Source organism: Triturus cristatus, chromosome 10, assembly GCF_964204655.1.
Source record: "Triturus cristatus chromosome 10, aTriCri1.1, whole genome shotgun sequence".
In the NCBI taxonomy this organism is placed as follows: domain Eukaryota; kingdom Metazoa; phylum Chordata; class Amphibia; order Caudata; family Salamandridae; genus Triturus; species Triturus cristatus.
The window spans coordinates 384,192,111-384,210,594 of NC_140593.1; the positions used below are offsets into that span (position 1 = coordinate 384,192,111).

General features: G+C 41.3%; 1 protein-coding gene across 1 annotated transcript in view; it reads left to right on the forward strand.

The window, feature by feature from the left end:
- Positions 1-18,484, forward strand: part of SKAP2 (src kinase associated phosphoprotein 2) — a 487,916-nt gene that overhangs the window by 266,732 nt on the left and 202,700 nt on the right. Inside the window, exon 5 of the mRNA XM_085631645.1 lies at positions 7,384-7,461. Within this exon, the coding sequence (XP_085487771.1) occupies positions 7,384-7,461 (78 nt within the window). The remainder of the gene's footprint in view (positions 1-7,383; positions 7,462-18,484) is intronic.

The following is an 18,484-nucleotide window of genomic DNA, read 5'->3' on the forward strand; positions in this document are numbered from 1 at the left end:
TGCCTTTTCTTTCTTTGGAGAATGGACCAAGCACAGATTGATTAATCTTAATTAGTGTCCATCCACTGCTCATGCTTTGATTGAGGCACTATTTATTCTTCTCCTCGAACCCCCTCCCTTCTCCATGTTGCTTCTTCCCCTAATGTTTACCTCCACACAGTGTTGCCACCTGGCATCATCTCCTTTATCCCAACCGTACGCTATATGTTGCTCCCTTGCCCACTAGCCCCTCCTAGTCTAAAACACATTTGTAAACAATCCAGTTCTTGCAGAAGCGTTGTAAATACTAACAAGCTTTTGCTTCGGATCAAAGCCATCACATGTTTGCATAGATCGTAGGTCTGGGTCATTGGTAAAATATTGTATTAAAATTGCATTTCTATAGCGCAAGGCTTTGAAGTGCTATAGGGCAATTTAGTGGCAATGCTGGCAACTGTTCATGTCACTCCACTCCATTACACTCATCTCCACTCAATGCCACTCCAGTCAACTCCACTCCACTCAATGCCACTCCAGTCCATTCCACTCAACGCCACTCCAGTCAACTCCACTCCACTCAATGCCACTCCAGTCAACTCCACTCAATGCCACTCCAGTCAACTCCACTCAACTCAATGCTACTCCAGTTAACTCCACTCAACTCAATGCCACTCCAGTCAACTCCACTCAACTCAATGCTACTCCAGTTAACTCCACTCCACTCAATGCCACTCCAGTCAACTCCACTCAACTCAATGCCACTCCAGTTAACTCCACTCAGTGCCCCTGCAGTCAACTCCACTCAGTGTCACTCCACGCACTCCACTCAACTCAGTGCAACTCCATGCCACTCCATGCCACACCACACACTCCACTCCACCTCAAAAAAGCCAATATATCTCACATAGACAAGAGCTGTTGAATCTGCCAGTGTTTGTTTACAAGGTCATCGCGGTGCTAAACGCTGCCTTCTTTAAATTAGCCCCTCCAGGGCAGTTTATGATATAACCCACGAGTTGTGGGTGTTTCCTAAACTGCACCCAATCCTTCCAGCTGCAGGAAGTGCAGAAAGCGCAGTGTCACGGTGTAGAATAGCCCCACAGCCATTAACATTCAGATCCTATGGAAAGACTGTGTGTATGTCTGAATTACAAGTGATATGCATCAGATGGGAAATGGCGTGTCCCTCCAATGAAATAAATAGAGCAGCCCGTTCTCTCTGTTTGTGACACAGTGACTAGAGTGCATCCTTTGATCTTCACTTGTTTAATCTAGTGCGTTTCCTGCCGTGAGCTCCCAGGGGCATTTCCCATGGAGCTGTGTGTATGTGCTCCAGCGACTCTATGACCCAAACATTTTATAGACATAACACGGGTTTGTTTTGTTTTCACTAACAGCTTATCGCAGGACAAATGTAACTTACAACATCCTTATTTTGTCCCTGAAGAATTTAAAGTTACAAGAGTGAAATTAAACATATATCACTCTGACGGGCCCAGGGGATTGCAGATTGCGCCTCTAGCCTGCTCTGAACAAATCCTGTACAGAGCCAGTTTGATTAAATTTGAAAATGTACCTGTCGTGCACAAAATCGTCCTAGATTTGTACTTCCCACACATTTTTATTGAGCGCTTTTGGTCTCATCCTCGCTTCTGTGATATGTTTATTTTTGTGGTAGTCATTCATTGTAAGAGGTCGCATGGGTTCTGTGATTATGCCAAATGGGTTGTATGACCGCGGCACGCTGGGCTAAACCATGCATGCCTCTACAACGAATGCATCCGATAAACTCATTCCTTTACCACGCATGCCTTTACTGTGCAATTTTGTGGTAAAAGGCATGACTGGTAAAGATCACGCCCCAGCCCCCTCCACCCTAAAAACTACCAGAAGCCCTTCTGAGCCCTAAAAACGACCTTAACCCCCCCCTGAGCTCTAAGCTCTACCCTGACCCCCCTGAGCACTAAACACCTACTCTGACCCCCCCCCCCCCGAGCCCTATACACTTCCTGAACCCCTGAGCCCTAAACACTACCCTGACCCCCCAGCTCTAAAAATGACCCTGACCCCGAGCCCTAAAAACTACCCTGACCGCCCAAGCCCTAAATACTACCCCAAGCCCCCAGAGCCATAAAAACTACCTGACCTCCCAGCCCTAAAAACTACCCTGACCCCCTGAGTCCTAAAAACTACCCCAACCCTTAAAAACTACCCCCCCACACACACACACCCTAAACCTGATCCCGGCACCACTTACCACACCATGTCCACACATATGCGTGGTTCAGGTATATGCGTGGTTAAGGCAAGTGTGGTTCCGGTTGCGGGGAAACCGCATGTGTGGCTCAGCCCGTGTTATAAAGCCTGTTTCCCTGCCAGAAGCAGTGAATAGAGTTTTCCGTTGCAAACAAGCCTGTTCTTTCCCCTACTTTTCCATGGCTGCCTGTTCCTCTTGGTATGGCTGGTGAGTGCATGGATCGCTGGAAAGGCTCAGGCTACCAAGCACACATTGTCTGTGTTTCATCAAGTTGTGCACAAGGAGAAGAGTGCTTTTGGCATCCTATTCTATAAATAACTAATAGTCCCTTCCAGTTTTCCTCTTGGATCGAGTTGAGATTATTTCCAATTTGTGAAGAGGCCTCTTTTAGGATTCCATGTTGGATTCAATGTAGACTTTAGGTGGACAATAGGCACCCCGACGCCAGTGAGATATATTGTCGGTGAGCCATAGTTCTTCAACTGATTAGTGTGCATATTCCCAAGGTAGAAATGTAAAAGACCCAATGAAGAGCCACAAGACAAAGGATTCAAAGGATCAAGCATAATAGACCATTGCTCCAGGTTCTCCTTCAAATGACTAATGAGGTGGCCCAGGAACTGAATTAGAGGCTGGAGGGAGCTTTGTCATTCTCTTGGTCATCATGTCAACGAAAGCTCTATATAGAATTGGTAATTTCACTAATGAAGCAAAAGAACCATCCGGTGGTGGCTCACCCCTAAAAATATTAGGGACAGGACCCTCCAGCCCAGGAGAGAGTTATCGAGCAGCTGCAAGGTCCCCACCTCTGTCCAACCATCGACTCTTTGCTAGAGCCTTCAGAGGTTCATACCAAAGAGAGGGGGGAGTGGGGTCTAGATGGGACAGTGAACATTTCAAAGCAGCTTTTGTTGCTTGGGCTTGCATCTGTCCTCACAACTACCTGCTGCGTTTGCCTCCTCTTGCTGTCTCTGCATCCTGGTTCGGTTCCTTGCCTGATGCTGCCATTCGGGTGCATGTGATTGATCCTTCTCAAAGACGAGTCTCCTGTGCCTCATGGGGTACCTGCAAAAATGTATTTATGATAATTATTTTGCATATCCTCGGCCTGTCAGTTGTGAAAATAGTGAGTTAGTGCAAGTATGGTACAAACCTCTGTAAAACATAGGGAACACAGTGCTAAGCGTAGTGCTATTGTGAAACCTATGCCTGTGTCCAGTTTACCTTTGCAGTGGACCCAGAATTCATGTAAAGATCTGCAATGTCTCGTTTGGGGTAGTAGATGCTACAGGAAATGCAATTACAATGCAATACAATATTTACCTTCCATATTGCCTCTTAAATGTTTCATGAAGGACACCCAGTTGGGGTGAGCAGTCCTAGATAGGGGTGGCGAGGAACCGATTTTGCAAGTTACTGTGCATCAGACACCACAAAGCATGGCGCAAGGTGCAGATGTTGTTTCCCTTCAGACCTCCAGTGGGAGGCAGTTATTAACCCAGGGCGGGTGCTGTGCACTCTTGCTACTTTGTACTGATGCACGTTTCGATCTCAGGGTTCTGCCCTCTTTCAGTCTTGTGAATGCAGCTTTCAGGTAAGCCCATGTATATCACATCGCAAAAGCCCAAACCTGACAGGTCTGTATGCTGCTGAGCTGCATCCAATGGTTGGTTTGCATCAGAGTGAGGGCCTGTCAGAGCTCAAAATGTCAGAAATTACACCCTTCAGTACTTACCTAGGAGGTATACTGATGATACGTGTCAGTTACGTATAAAACCCAGGGCTATTGCTTCCTTGAGTAAAGGGGTCCAGGTGAGAAGAAATGATCTTTGGGACCTCAGCTTCTTTATAGTCTGTTTCCATTTGTTCACAATTTAATGATTATTTACCATGCCAATTATCATATACTATGTAGCAAAATTATTGAAGTTTTTGTGGTGTGACTTTACTATGTCATAGATATCGCTGACATTTTATGTTGTAATATTTGTAAAACGGGATCACATTTAGTGAAAAATCCTACACGCGGCACAGTGCTTCTCTGGAGTGGCCCTAATAATCCAAACACATTATGCCATTTATGGACCATGTCTTCAACTGGACGAGGAGGGGCTTCTTGCATTTGAATGGAGCCAGGACAGAGCCTCAAGTAGCAGGTGTCACTGAGCCCAGCTCACATCCCCCTCTAGCCTTGGACCCCTTTCACACGCCTCACTGATAGTAAGGAATCTGGGAATTCTGTTCAACGCCAATCTCTTTTGCACACCACATAACACAGTGGCAATGCCTGTGAACATGCAGCTTCCTTTTCATTGGAAAATGCTGCCACGTCTCCACACTGAGTCTAGAGTTATGCTGATGAGAGCCCTTATTCTGGCACACCTTGACTACTACAGCATCGTCTGCTCTGGTCTTCCCTGCATATCGATTGCAATGCTGCAAAGACCTCAGAGCCAGACAGCCGGGATCATCTGTGAGCAGGTTCCACGATGAAATGTATTGTCTAGTGCAACGTTCATGAAGTATACTGGGACAAAAACTTTAACTGAATCCTCTCGATTTTCAATTTAGTGTGGCAGGGCCAGGAGGAGTGGCGGGAAAATTAGGAATTACTTAAAAATGGGTGTGGCTAAGAAGACATTAGAGAGAATGTTGGGAATACAAAACACAAACTCACAACACAGTAAGACAATTGGCATTCACAAATGCAATTCTAAAGTTACTTCAACCCTAATAGTGTTAAATAAGGCTTAAGTGCACTCCATCCCAGCTTCGGAGTATGCCCTCTCCATGCACTGCTTGTGACCTTACATATTACATCACTCATGACATGTTGTATCACATCATAAATGACATCACTGATGGCATCTGAAATAACATCATTGATGACAACACTTTTCATGACAAGGTTGCAAATTATAGTTACTTCAGTCAACTATAACTGGTGAATTTCAGTGTTTATTTTTGCTTAAAATGTTATGTTTTAACTGACATTTTCACCGAAATATAATGTCATTTTAACCTTTGTTTTTTTCAAGTGGAAAATATATATATATACATATATATGTATAAATATATATCTATACATACATATATATATATGTGTGTTTGTTTGTATATGCATATATATAAAAAATATAAATATATACGTGTGTGTATATATATATTTTTATATGTGTGCAATTTTATATATATATATATATATATATATATATATATATATATATATGCACACGCTTGTATATTTAATGCACTCTTTTAAGTTTAAAAGCATCAATACCTCGGTATGCAGATAATGGTCACCAATTCATGTGAATCCAGTTTCTTTTAAGCAGGTTTAAATCCATCTGCACGTTTTGTAAGAGAAAGATTCCTTCTATTAATCCTGCCTAAATTTAATTTCTTTAACTTAAATAGCGCACAGTTGATCATTTCCCTGGACAGATAGGTTTTAGCGTTGAGTGCTTATGGTGGGAATGGAACAATTGGGTGAGCAAGATGGATATTTAGGGCAGCTATTGGGCATTCTTTTTGTGGCTACTGTCTGGCATTGCTAAGAAATTGCATTTGTATTACTCTGCTTTCACTGCATTTCATATTTCACTGCCAGTGCTTCTCGTAAGAAGGCTAATTTAGATGATGTGACTTTGAGACCCTCTTGAGACGTGTGTATATTTTTTTAAATGACGCCATCTTGTAAGAATTTGTCCAAGTGTTTGTCACCAGCTCCAGAGTGTACAGCAAATATGCATCTCATTTTGTTTAGCTGAGTAAGCCTTCAATCTATTTAGTTAATATGTTTGTCCTTTCTCAGACTACGCCTTTTTCTTTTCATTAAGTGATAGTTCATTTTGATCATAGAACAGGAGTGTTGAACGTAGGTGCGGGGGTGGGGCAGATCATGCCATATGTTCGGGATCTGCACTAAGTAAATGAGTCAAATGTAAATACAGATTGTATACTAATGAATTTTTATCGTGGTTGCACCACTTCAATTAAATATGGTCAAATAATCCATATTAAATCCATCAAATAATTAAATGTCCTTCTTTATTTGTTCATTTGTAATCTTCTTTCTTTTAAACAGAGCACAGCCAACGCGTTTCGTTCTCACAAGAGAACTTCTTCAGGGCATGATTAATATTCACGAAGTAGTGGATAAAAATTTCTATGACTATGTAGTCCCTGGTCCGATACGACCTACACGTCCAATGATTGTGATTCAACTTATAGCTTGACAATGGTGTTAGTACCGATCTAGGGTAACTAATGGTATTTTTCAATGGTATGGTGATATGATAGTCACCCAAAAGTTGTTTGAAACCATAGTTGCGACAGGAACATCACCATTGCACCTGTCGTAGGTACATTGTACTGTCTGTCGATCTTCCCGACATGCAGAATCCCGCTGATATTTCTCAAAAAAAACTATGGTTTCAAACAACTTTTGGGTGACTATCATATCACCATACCATTGAAAAATACCATTAGTTACCCTAGATCGGTACTAACACCATTGTCAAGCTATAAGTTGAATCACAATCATTGGACGTGTAGGTCGTATCGGACCAGGGACTACATAGTCATAGAAATTTTTATCCACTACTCCGTGAATATTAATCATGCCCTGAAGAAGTTCTCTTGTGAGAACGAAACGCGTTGGCTGTGCTCTGTTTAAAAGAAAGAAGATTTCAAATGAACAAATAAAGAAGGACATTGAATTATCTGATGGATTTAATATGGATTATTTGACCATATTTAATTGAAGTGGTGCAACCACGATAAAAATTAATTTGTTTCATTTACCCTGTTAATTGGGTTAGGTTCCTTTGGACAGAAGGCGCCGTTGTGGTTTTGCACACAGGAGTATTTTTGGTTCTTGTTAAATATATTGTTTGGTACAATCTCTGAGTTTGGTGTCTTTTGTCAAGTTGGTCCACTGTCCATTTCTGTGTATACAGATTGTATACTTATCCTATGTCGATGTCCTAAACATCTGCCATGGCTCAGACTCTTGTTGACCTAGTTTGGACACCCACGGTTCAGAACATATTGCCCAGTGGTCTTTGCAAGTCCTGTTCAACCTATATACGTGTACTCCCATGTGATATTCCTCTAATGATCCTATTATTCTACTCTTCTTGCAGGAAATCAGTATCCTCCCATTGCAGCACAAGACCTTCCCATCGTTTTGAAGTGCGGCTACCTTGAGAAACGGAGAAAAGGTGACATACGCCACTGACAAAATGCAATATATTGAGATTTGTGCATGTTATTGTTCTATGTCATGTTCTGATAACGCAATCAATAACAGTAGAGCCTAGTACTGCAATTGCTGTAAACAAAATATATCATGAAGATATATTTTAGAATCCAATACAGATGTTCAATGCAGGTGTTTTAAAGATAAAATGTAGAAAATATCTAATTGAAGATTGTTGGTATTGCTAAATTTTTTGTTGCAAATAGAAATAAAGTGGAGATGTGTTAAAGATTGAGTCAGACACAATATGAAAAGGACGCAGTAGCACAAACGGCAATGCCTTCATAAGGAAATGTTCACAGGCCAATCTGCTGTTATAGCAAAGCTAATCATGAGTATGTGATATCTGTATTAAGGCTTTGGTGGAAAGGTCAGTATGCTTGAAAAATATCACTCTCATATTCAAAAGCAGGTTTTGGGGAACACACCGAATTCCACGCTGGAAAGATTCGATTTCACTCTTGACATTTAGTAGACAAGGCAGCATTTTAACACGTAAAAAGTAACAATCTGTACAAATAATTTTAGGCCTCAAAATGGAGATTGTACCTCTGAACTGGATACAGTTGGATGTCCGGAAACCCTAGCTGACCGGGTTGGACTGGCCTACAGGACAATCTGACCGTGCCCGAAGGGCTGACTGACAGGTCAGTGTGTGGTCCTTTTTTAGGGCTCGCATAGGCAGCAATTGTGCGGTCTCTTCGAGACATGCTGTATTCAGGTATGGACTTTAAGCTTTGCCCATCTTTACAATTGGCTCCTCTTCCTGTCCTTTGTAAATGATTGCTTTTGATTCATCAATAGGGTTAGTATTCCCTCCTTAGTACCTCCCTCTCTCCTGTTGTTACCTCCCATGAAGACAGCCCTTCTTACATGTGTCCTTACTCTCTAGTTTTCATTAGCAGTTAGGGACAACTATCTACTTAATTATTGTCTTGCTGAAGCAGGCACGACATGCTGTCCGAGCTCAAAGCAATGGTGGCCGCTTCTTTTATATCCAGCCCCACACAGCAATGCCTCTTTGAAGCAGCGCTTTAGCGAGGAGTGCACCCCCTTTCCCCTTTGAATTTGAAATATTCATGTTTTTATAAAGCAGCCCGCCACCCCGCTCTTCAGCAATGGTGGCCACTTAAGTTATATACAGACCACCACACCACTCGCGGGATGCTGCATTTCAGCAATGGCGGCCGCTTCTTCTTTTTATTTTCAGCGCACCATACGCTCTTCCACTTTCACAATGATGGCCACGTGCCTTTCTTTCTGAACAGCTCGCCTTTGTTCCAGTCTTGGCACGAAGAGCAGAGGCAGTGCTGGCTCCTTCATATGTGAGGATTGAGCGGGGCTCCCTCCCCATGTTGGTATGTACATTTTATCTGTATACGTTTTTAGGTCTCGCCTGACCCAGTGCATGCACTGATCTGGCCGAGACATTTAGTCAGTTGCTTTTTGAAGTGCTACCAAAGGCTTTTCCCAGCCACCAGCTTGCGATTACGCACGCAAGCGCGCGTGCCTCGCACCACCTCTCCAATGCAGCGCGCCTCGCTCCACCCCTCCCCGAACACAGAGCGCCTCGCCGCAATCGTGATTGCTTTCACGGCCGCGTCACATTGTTTAGCTGTCTTCCTCGTGCACTTCTCTCCCCTGCATTTTTCGCTCGCCCAATATGCTTCTTCCATTGCCTCCGCTCCTTCCGCGCTCCCCATGTTGCTTTCACGTCCCTCCTGCCCTCTTCGTGTTCAGTTCGTATCCATCCCCTCACCCAACCCCATGTTGCTCTCACATCCAGCCCCTCACCCTTCCCTGTGTTGTTTCAGCACTCACCGCCCCCCGGTTTTTCCATGTTACCCCGTGTGGCTCCAGATTAATACCACACCTAACCCCCCCTTATTGCTTCTGCTCAGAACCCTACCGTTGCTTCTGTTTCTTCTTACAGGCCGTGCTTTACTTAAAAAACAAAAGAGTTTGCGTGTGTTATTCTCTCTCTGTCGCCCCCCGGCAGGTTACTTCTCTTCCACCCGGGGCAACCTCCTTGAGGCCTTCCGCCAGCGGCGCTGATCAGATATTATAAACAAAGTGCAACCCTGAAAGTTAATGTTCTTTTGCATAATTTAGGAAAATACTATTTATTTCACAGAGAAAGAAATACACCTAAGAACGAATCACATAAAGCAATAAAAGCAGCGTATTCTTCAAAAAACATATATGGCATTCGACTTGTGGAAAAGGCAAAGTAACTTTTAAGGGCTCAAACAGCCCAGTCGGTTGCGGTTTCAAACACTGTTATATTATCTGCCAAAGGCGAGTATTTGCTCAAGCACCTTTCAGTGACCCATATCCCATGCTGTGCTAGAAAACTTAAAACGGCTATTTATCACATGCTGTTTACTCTCATTATCATGATTTTGAAGCCTGTTTGCTATATTTCCATACAAAACACTGCTTATGTAAATCAGAATTAGAGACAAAAAAGTCTGGATGGCACAGCTGTCACTATTCGAGAACAGCAAGTGCAGGGATAGGACAATATAGCTGCAATAAAAACAAGCATTGGCATAGCCAATAGGTCTCGCCTTTGGGACCTTTTAAGTGTTTAGCCATGCAACACTTTATGTTGTTGCACCAAGGATATTGTGCTGCATAACTAAATACTTACAAAGTCCCAAAAGCGAGACCTATTGGCTATGCCAATGCTTGTTTTTAAAACAGCGGGACGCGCTTCTTGTTTAACAATGGTAGCGTCGGCTCCTTTATATGTGAGGAGGTGAGTGGGCTCACTCCCTATGTCCTGCCTGTACATAGCATCTGTATATGTTTTTTTAACGCAGCGCTACGCACTTCATGTTTAACAATGGCTGCAGCATTGGCTCCTTCATATGTGAGGAAATGAGCGGGGCTCCCTCCCCACGTCCGGTATGTACATAGCATCTGTATATGTTTTTTTAACGCAGCGCTACGCACTTCATGTTTAACAATGGCGACCGCGTCTGCTCCTTCATATGTGAGAAGGTGAGCGGGGTTCCCTCACCTCAACACGTTCGGTGTGTACAAAGCATCTGTATATGTTTTCTCTTTTAAAGACACTCCCTCCCCACTTTACTGCTACACAGCACTCTGCGCTTGCTGGGAACCGTTCCTAAGGTTTGATTTTTGTTTCCGTCTTGCAGTCTGCATGAATTATTTCCAAATGTTTTTTTTTCGTCAGAGCTGCATTTATTTCATGAGCTTGTTACCTACGCAACAGGTGCTTTATTTTCAGGCCACATTTTCGGCTGCTTTTTGTTGAAAATGTTTTGTGTAAGCTCACTATTAGTTTATTTGTAGCCTGCACAAATTATTTTTGAATGTTTCTTATTTTCTTTAAGGCAGCATTTTTAATGCAATAGGTCTCGCATTACTGAAAGTTTGAACAATTGGCGTTGCATTATTATTTGCAACGCCAATAGCCCAAACTTTCAGTAATGCGAGACCTATTGCATTGCAAATGCTTGTTTTGGCTGTGTGTGGATCTGTATTAAGGTCTGCTGAGCCATTTCCCTTGGCATTACCACAAACAGTGCCTGCAGCAAGCACAAAAGCATGCAGCCGCCCATATCGTTCATAACACATATACAGCTTGTCTTTACAATTTCAAAGCTGCACTAATTTGTAAAGGTGGGACACTTTTTTTGGTGCTAATCGAGACCACTTTAGTTTGCGGCCCAAGCGTATTTTCTGTCCCAGTCCAACCCTGCTGGCTGAGATTTGCAGTTGTATACCCTTGTTTATTGCCAGGAATGTGGCATCCAAATAAGAAATCAGAAGACTCAATCAAAATACGCAGATGTGGTCTTACCTCCCCTGAATCCAGTCCAATGCTAAAACCCTCACAGAGACAACCCTTTGCTCCTGCATAACGGAAATTTGCCCAAATCCCTCACACACCCTCATTCTTATTTTTGGGTGCTGATATTGGTAGATTTCTCTTCATCACAAGAATGCTGGATGGCTTTTGGAAACACAATCTTCCTTTTTCTTAACTTTGCTCGCCTAGTAGGTTCACTTGGCAGTGCTTAGTCATAGAGTTGTCTCTCTTCACCTTGAACCAGATTCACAAAACCCAGCTTCAAATACTTGAAACATTACTCCTGTAGGTTTCCTTCTGTAGATTTCCATTGTTTTCGTGAATCATAAAAGGAAATCTTTTATGATTCACGAAAACAATGCCAGCAATCAATATCAGTAACAGATTTCCTTGAGTTCTCTTAAAACCCAAAATGTACTCATGCAAACAATATTTTTAACTTTGGGGAAATCCTTACACCCTCGTGACTTGTGGGGTGTTCTCTTCCCTTTCCAGTTCCTGATTCGCACTTACAACTGGAATTATAAGGAGCAATTTTGCGTGCGATGGAATGGTGTGATTAACCTGCAACATTTTTATGAAAGTCCACAAATTTGAGTTTTTTTTATCTTTACCGGTTGTGAAATGTATCAATTATGACTCTGCTCCAATGAAAAAATATCTGGCTCTGTTTATCCCCTCATCACTATGCAGTGGCTGCCTCTCCCGCATCAGCAGCACTTCTGTAAAGAAACAGAAAAAGATTAAAACCCTGCCTCTCTAGACATCTTGTTGACAGCAGATGCACTGCCTCCCTGAATATTCACTTCAGACCAGGTTTTTTTTACTCTCTGCAGCTTCGCAAGGCAAGTACTGGCAAGTGTGGGTAGAAATTAGGGACTAATGAGGTGGCCCCAGATGCCTGCTCCCTTTGTCACCTGCCTAGTCATCCCCCACTAGTAGTGGTTCCTAAGTAAACAATGATCTGCTTGGGTGTTTGTGGCAGGAATCACAATTGTAGAACACGTTGCCCATCAGTATTTATCTAAAAGATAAACCACTTTTCTCCCACATGCTCAAAACATGTCTGTTCCCACCCTTAGGGACTCAGTGGGGGTTAACTATTGTATGGCAGTCTTTGTGATCAGTGCTAAGAAGCCACTCTAGTGGTGAAAACTGTACTTATGTTACAGCATAACAATCTTTGGATCTTACATGCAGTCTATATTGTCATATTTTGATCAACAAATGCTTTCCTTAAGTTACATATTTATTTATTTTATTTGAGAGTTTTTTATATAGCGTGAGATAGACGGTATCAGAGCGCTTTACAAATGTAAATGTTCACATCAAAGATAAGTCTATACAGAGCATCTGAGTCAGAGTGCTTTACAGCACAGTAAATGTTCACAACATAAATAACAAATATAGTAGACATTTATTGTAGCGCTAGGTAGACTTGAAGGCATCAGAGCGCTTGACATGTCATGTGACGTCCACAGGAGGCACACAAGGGCATCCACAAGAGCCACAATTGACCCCCGTCCTCAAAGCACCAGCAAATGTGACAAGACAAACAGATAACCCAAAGACGTGTGTGTATATATATTTATATATATATATATATATATATATATATATATGTGTGACCAAGACCCCGAGAGAGGTTGAAACGCGTCTGTTTGCATAAATAAACCCAAAAATGTTCACTCCCACACCGGAGTGGCTTGTATATTTCTGCCTGCGAAAGCCGGGATTACTTTATATATATATATATATATATATATATATATATATATATATATATATATATATATATATATAGCCGGGATTACTATATTACCTACTGGCGGTCGCCAGTAGGTAGTTATAGTTAGGACCCCTTTTCCATAGGAAAACCTCAACATTCTATTTTGAATAACTTTGGCGCCGGTCGATGAATCCTCGCGAATTTCTCAAAATAGGTGGGGCGCTACGCTCCGCTCCTACCCTGAAAGTCTCGGGGGGATTCGTCAAGCGGGGGCTGAGATAAAAGGGGGGTCCCAAAACGCGTTTTTCCCATGCATTTTTCCATAGGACCTTTAGAACGAGCTACAGCCTGAACGGCTGAACAGAATTACTAGAAATTTGGCAGAGAGGTAGTCCCTAGGTCAAGGAAGTGCCTTTTGTAGGTTTGGTGTAAATCTGTTCAGTAGATTCTGAGAAAATAGCCTTTAAATCAATATATATATCTGAGCCCGCTTACGGTACGCTTACCGTACGCTTACCGTAAGCGTACGGTGGCGTGCGCGAGCGCGATTCTGATTGGCTCTTAGATCTTAGTAAACATTCGAATCGGCCGAAACCAGGAAGCGGCGTCCGCCATTTTGTCTCTCGCACTGAGTGTTGTTTATCAAACATGATGGCCAAAAACATGTTACGGGGCTGTTTTGACAACTCCCTCCCACATAGTCATGTTGAGGGAGTCCCCAAACATCCCCAAGAGCAAAAACGGTTCTATTTTTTTTTCGGCAATTTCGCCGAGTACGCTTACCGTACGCTTACCGTAAGCGTACGGTAAAAAAAAAAAAAAACACTATCCACACTCACCCCACCCCCTGTGCTTTTGGTTGTCGTAGGCCACCAAATGTACAGGGCTTATTATTTGGGAAAAAAAAAAAAATTTTGGCAACATGAAATTATAAAATCGAAATAAAAAAAACACTATCCACATTGACCCCACCCCCTGTGCTTTTGGTGGCCGAAGGCCACCAAATGTACAGGGCCTATTAAAGTTGATAAAAACCGTGCACGGAACGAACTGCGTTAAGTGGGCGCGCACGCCTCGAATGGCGTAAAGTAACTTAGCATTTAAAAAACCGTACAAATTCACTGAAAAAACCATAGGTTTCACACACGTTATAGTTAGGAATTAGCATTTAAAAAACCTTGCAAATTCACTGAAAAAACCATAGGTTTCACACATGTTATAGTTAGCGGAAATTTTACTGATAAAAAACCTGTGAAATTGCCCCGTTATAGTTAGTGCTGGCAACTATAACTCACGCGACCGCAATCTTCTGCTGATGACATATGTGTCTTTATGAAAAAAAAATATTTGTAATATATGTATAGCTAAAAATGTATGGAAGAAGACATGGGCAAATAAGTGTCTAAATACAGTATTAGCATCAGCAGAGGATTGCGGTCGCGTGAGTTATAGTTGCCAGCACTAACTATAACGGGGCAATTTCACAGGTTTTTTATCAGTAAAATTTCCGCTAACTATAACATGTGTGAAACCTATGGTTTTTTCAGTGAATATATATATATATATATCTATATCTCTACTGGGGGTCGCCAGTAGATAGTTATAGTTAGGACCGAGTTCCCATAGGAAATCTGAAAATTCTATTTTGAATAACTTTGACGCCGGTTGACGAATCCTCGCGAAATTTCAAAACTAATGGGCCGCTTCGCTCAGCTCCTACCCTGAAAGTCTCGGGGTGATTCGTCAAGCGGGGGCTGAGAAAAAAGGGGGGTCCCAAAACGCATTTTCCCATAGGACCTTTAGTCGAAGGTACAGCCCGAACGGCTGAACAGAATTACTTGAAATTTGGCAAAGAGGTAGTCCTCAGGTCAGGCATGTGCCTTTTGCATATATGGTGTCAATCTGTTCAGTAGTTCCTGAGAAAATTGCAGTTAAAAGTACGTAAACATCTATATGCGCGCACCGTGCGCGAGCGTAATTCTGATTGGTGGTTAGATGTCAGTCAACATTCGAATCGGTCGAAATCAGTCAGTGTCGGACGCCATTTTGTGTGAGGCAGTAAAAAAGAAAGGTGGAGAACGTGAAAAGGGGGCAGGGTAGAGAGTTACTGACCCCCTAGCCTTTGTTTGTCAGGGGGTCCCTGAAGGACCCCGAAGGGTGAAAAAAACATTTTATTTTTTTCAAAAAATCGCGGGGTGCGTGCACGGTGCGCGCACGGTGAAAAACCCTTTAAAAAAAACCATTTTAAACTGTTTATAAGTTTATAGAAGATATTAACTATGCTGTTCAACTTTATCCAAATTCAAAATAAAAGAGCTGAGCCATTCCATATTAAAGGATACAGTCAATCTATATCTATGTACATAGGTAGTTTATTGTAAAATAAATATATAAAAAATATAATAATACATACATAAATTAGCATTTAAAAAACCTTACAAATTCACTAAAAAAAACATAGGTTTCACACATGTTCTAGTTAGCTGGACATTTCACTCGTAAAAAACCATTGAAATTCCCCCGTTATAGTTAGTTCAGCTAACTGTAACTCGCGCGACCGCAATCCACTGCTGATGACGTCGCATAGTACATCACTCATGACATGGTCAGTGACATCACTCATGACATCACTGATGACATCTCAAATGACATCACTGATGACATCACTGATGACATCATCCAGTGAATATGTGTCTTTCTGAAAATTTTTTTTTTTTTTATATATGTATATCTAAAGGTTAATGGAAGAATAAATGGGTAAATAAGTGTCTAAATGGATGTTTTTTTTGGTAAAATTAATTGTATAACTGACTTATTAACAGTATCTTAGTGAATACAGTGATGTAATATCAGACGTCATCAGCAGTGGATTGCGGTCGCGCGAGTTATAGTTAGCTGAACTAACTATAACGGGGGAATTTCAATGGTTTTTTACGAGTGAAATGTCCAGCTAACTATAACATGTGTGAAACCTATGGTTTTTTTCAGTGAATATATATATATATATATATATATATATATATATATATATATATATATATATATATATATATATTCCAAACAAAAGTCCAATAAGGCGCACACTCAGAAGATGATATGCTCGTGCAGCGTGTTTATTTCAGTTGCAACTGAAATAAACACGCTGCATGAGCATATCGTCTTCTGAGTGTGCGCCTTATTGGACTTTCGTTTGGAATTTATTGTCCAGCTGTGGTTCCATCGGCTTTGCGCGCCACCCGCCAACGGGTTGGTCCTAGAAGGAATTTTCTCTCATGCGGTAAAAAATAAATATATATTTTATATATATATATATGCTGCAAAATGCAAAAATGCATTCACTTGCACACACAGGGATACAATGGCACTCCTCGTGAGTTTCTTAAACGTTTATTAGACGCGTGCGAGTGACTGTCAACGCGTTTCGATTGCTCCCTGCAACCTTGTGATATATATATATATATATATATATATATATATATACACACGTCTTTGTAAAATAATAATATAATAATAAAACTAAAAATAATAATAATAACATAGTAACAGTATACATATGTACATATATAAATACATAAATAAGGATGCTGTTACTATGTTATTGTTATTATTATTTTCAGTTTTATATAGCGCTAGCTAGACCCGAAGGCCCATATTTGCTTCTAAAATCCTATGCATTCGACAGAAATAGAAACAAAGAATTTCTCCATAGCCTATAAACCATTGACAGTCTTCCATTCCAGTGGCTTGTTTGTACAGTACAGACTCTTCTTTCCATAGTCCACATACATTGAAGCCTTCACAACCTGAGCAGCGGTAAATTGCTGTAACCCTTTGTGGAATTTATATCTCTAAACTTTGACATGAGATTACATATCACTGTGTGCGAGGCCTCATACAAGTCTGTGAGTATATATTCAAGTTGGTACTGAAGTCCTGATGAAGGCTCTGGATCCTACGTTAACCACTGACATGGCTAAAACGTGTTGACGCCACGACAGGATGTGCAATATGCTTATAGTCATTTATAATAGTTGACATTTTTTCCATACGAATTGTCTTTTACATCTGTAATTTTAACCTTCCTCTCACCTTCTTTTTTTCAGTGCATTGTATGTACTTGAGTAAATGCATTACCTTAGTTCAGGTGTGCGATTATCCAGGCAAGTGTATAGACGGTACAACACTTCTCACACTATTCATTAATTAGGCACAGCTGGTATAAATGTAATACTTTTCTCAAAATATAATTTGGAATACCCATTGATGATAACAATGAACATGTTACAAAAGAATAAAACAGCTTGCCTCGTGTTACTCAAGAGATCTACATACCCATGATATTGCTGCTCTGGTCCTGCGTTTTCTCAGAGTGAATCTAATTAAGTACCATTCCCTGCCCCTTGGGAGTATCCCCAGGTGGAGATAAGATTGATACCCTGTTTCTCTGTAATAGGATGCAATATCCAAGCTCTATTGCTGGATTAGTTGTTTTGCATGAGTATTTGAAGGCGGAGTCCCTCTACCTCCCATTTTCTCTATGTGCTTTGGGGGCCACGCTAGTGCCAGCAATGTGCTATATGAGGGCAATTACACTTCGAAATGATGACGCCCTGTATTTCCCTTCAGTCACTGCACGTCTATTGTAGAATGTGTTTAGCTGTGTTAAGATTGATTCTCAGAGCATGGAATTGCAGTATCCAGATGTAAAACCACAACAACTGAACAATCCATTGAGGGAAGGGCCAAATTAACAATGCCGGTTTCATGCAAAGGGCCATTGGCTGACATCTAACCCTAGAAAGGTCTTCCAACAAACCAGAGCTGGAGAAGTGTCTGTGCAGTGACTGGGATGAAGTCACTGCCGACTTTACAGCGCCACAAAGGTTTTTGAGAAATCTGGTGGTTTGAGACAGCCAATTCAATTGCAAACTTTATTCCACATTAAAAATGCATAAAAGTACATACAATTCACTTATTAAATATACTTTTAGGTGAGTGCCACCTATCCACCTAAAATTTATATAAAACAGTAAATTAGTTTAAAATAACATGCAATAGTAATGTAGAACATACGCTGCATCAAACGATCGATGTTACATAGAGAATTTCATTTTATGAGAATTATTTAAAATCAGACTATGCTAAAAATTATTTAAAATTGTTATACCAAGATAGAAAGCCTATGTAATCTGAGATGCCTTGACGGACATAATTAACATTTAAACTTAAGAATTCTTCTATTTAACTTCAACTATCGATAATCACAGTCATGATACCTGATGAGTTCCTCTAGTCCAGGTTTTTTCTTTGCATTCTGGGACATGAAGTCTTATCTATTCCATTATAAAATAGAACTACAAGTCCCAAGATAAAATAAAAAACCTGGACTAGAGCAGCACATCTCGCTTGGACCTG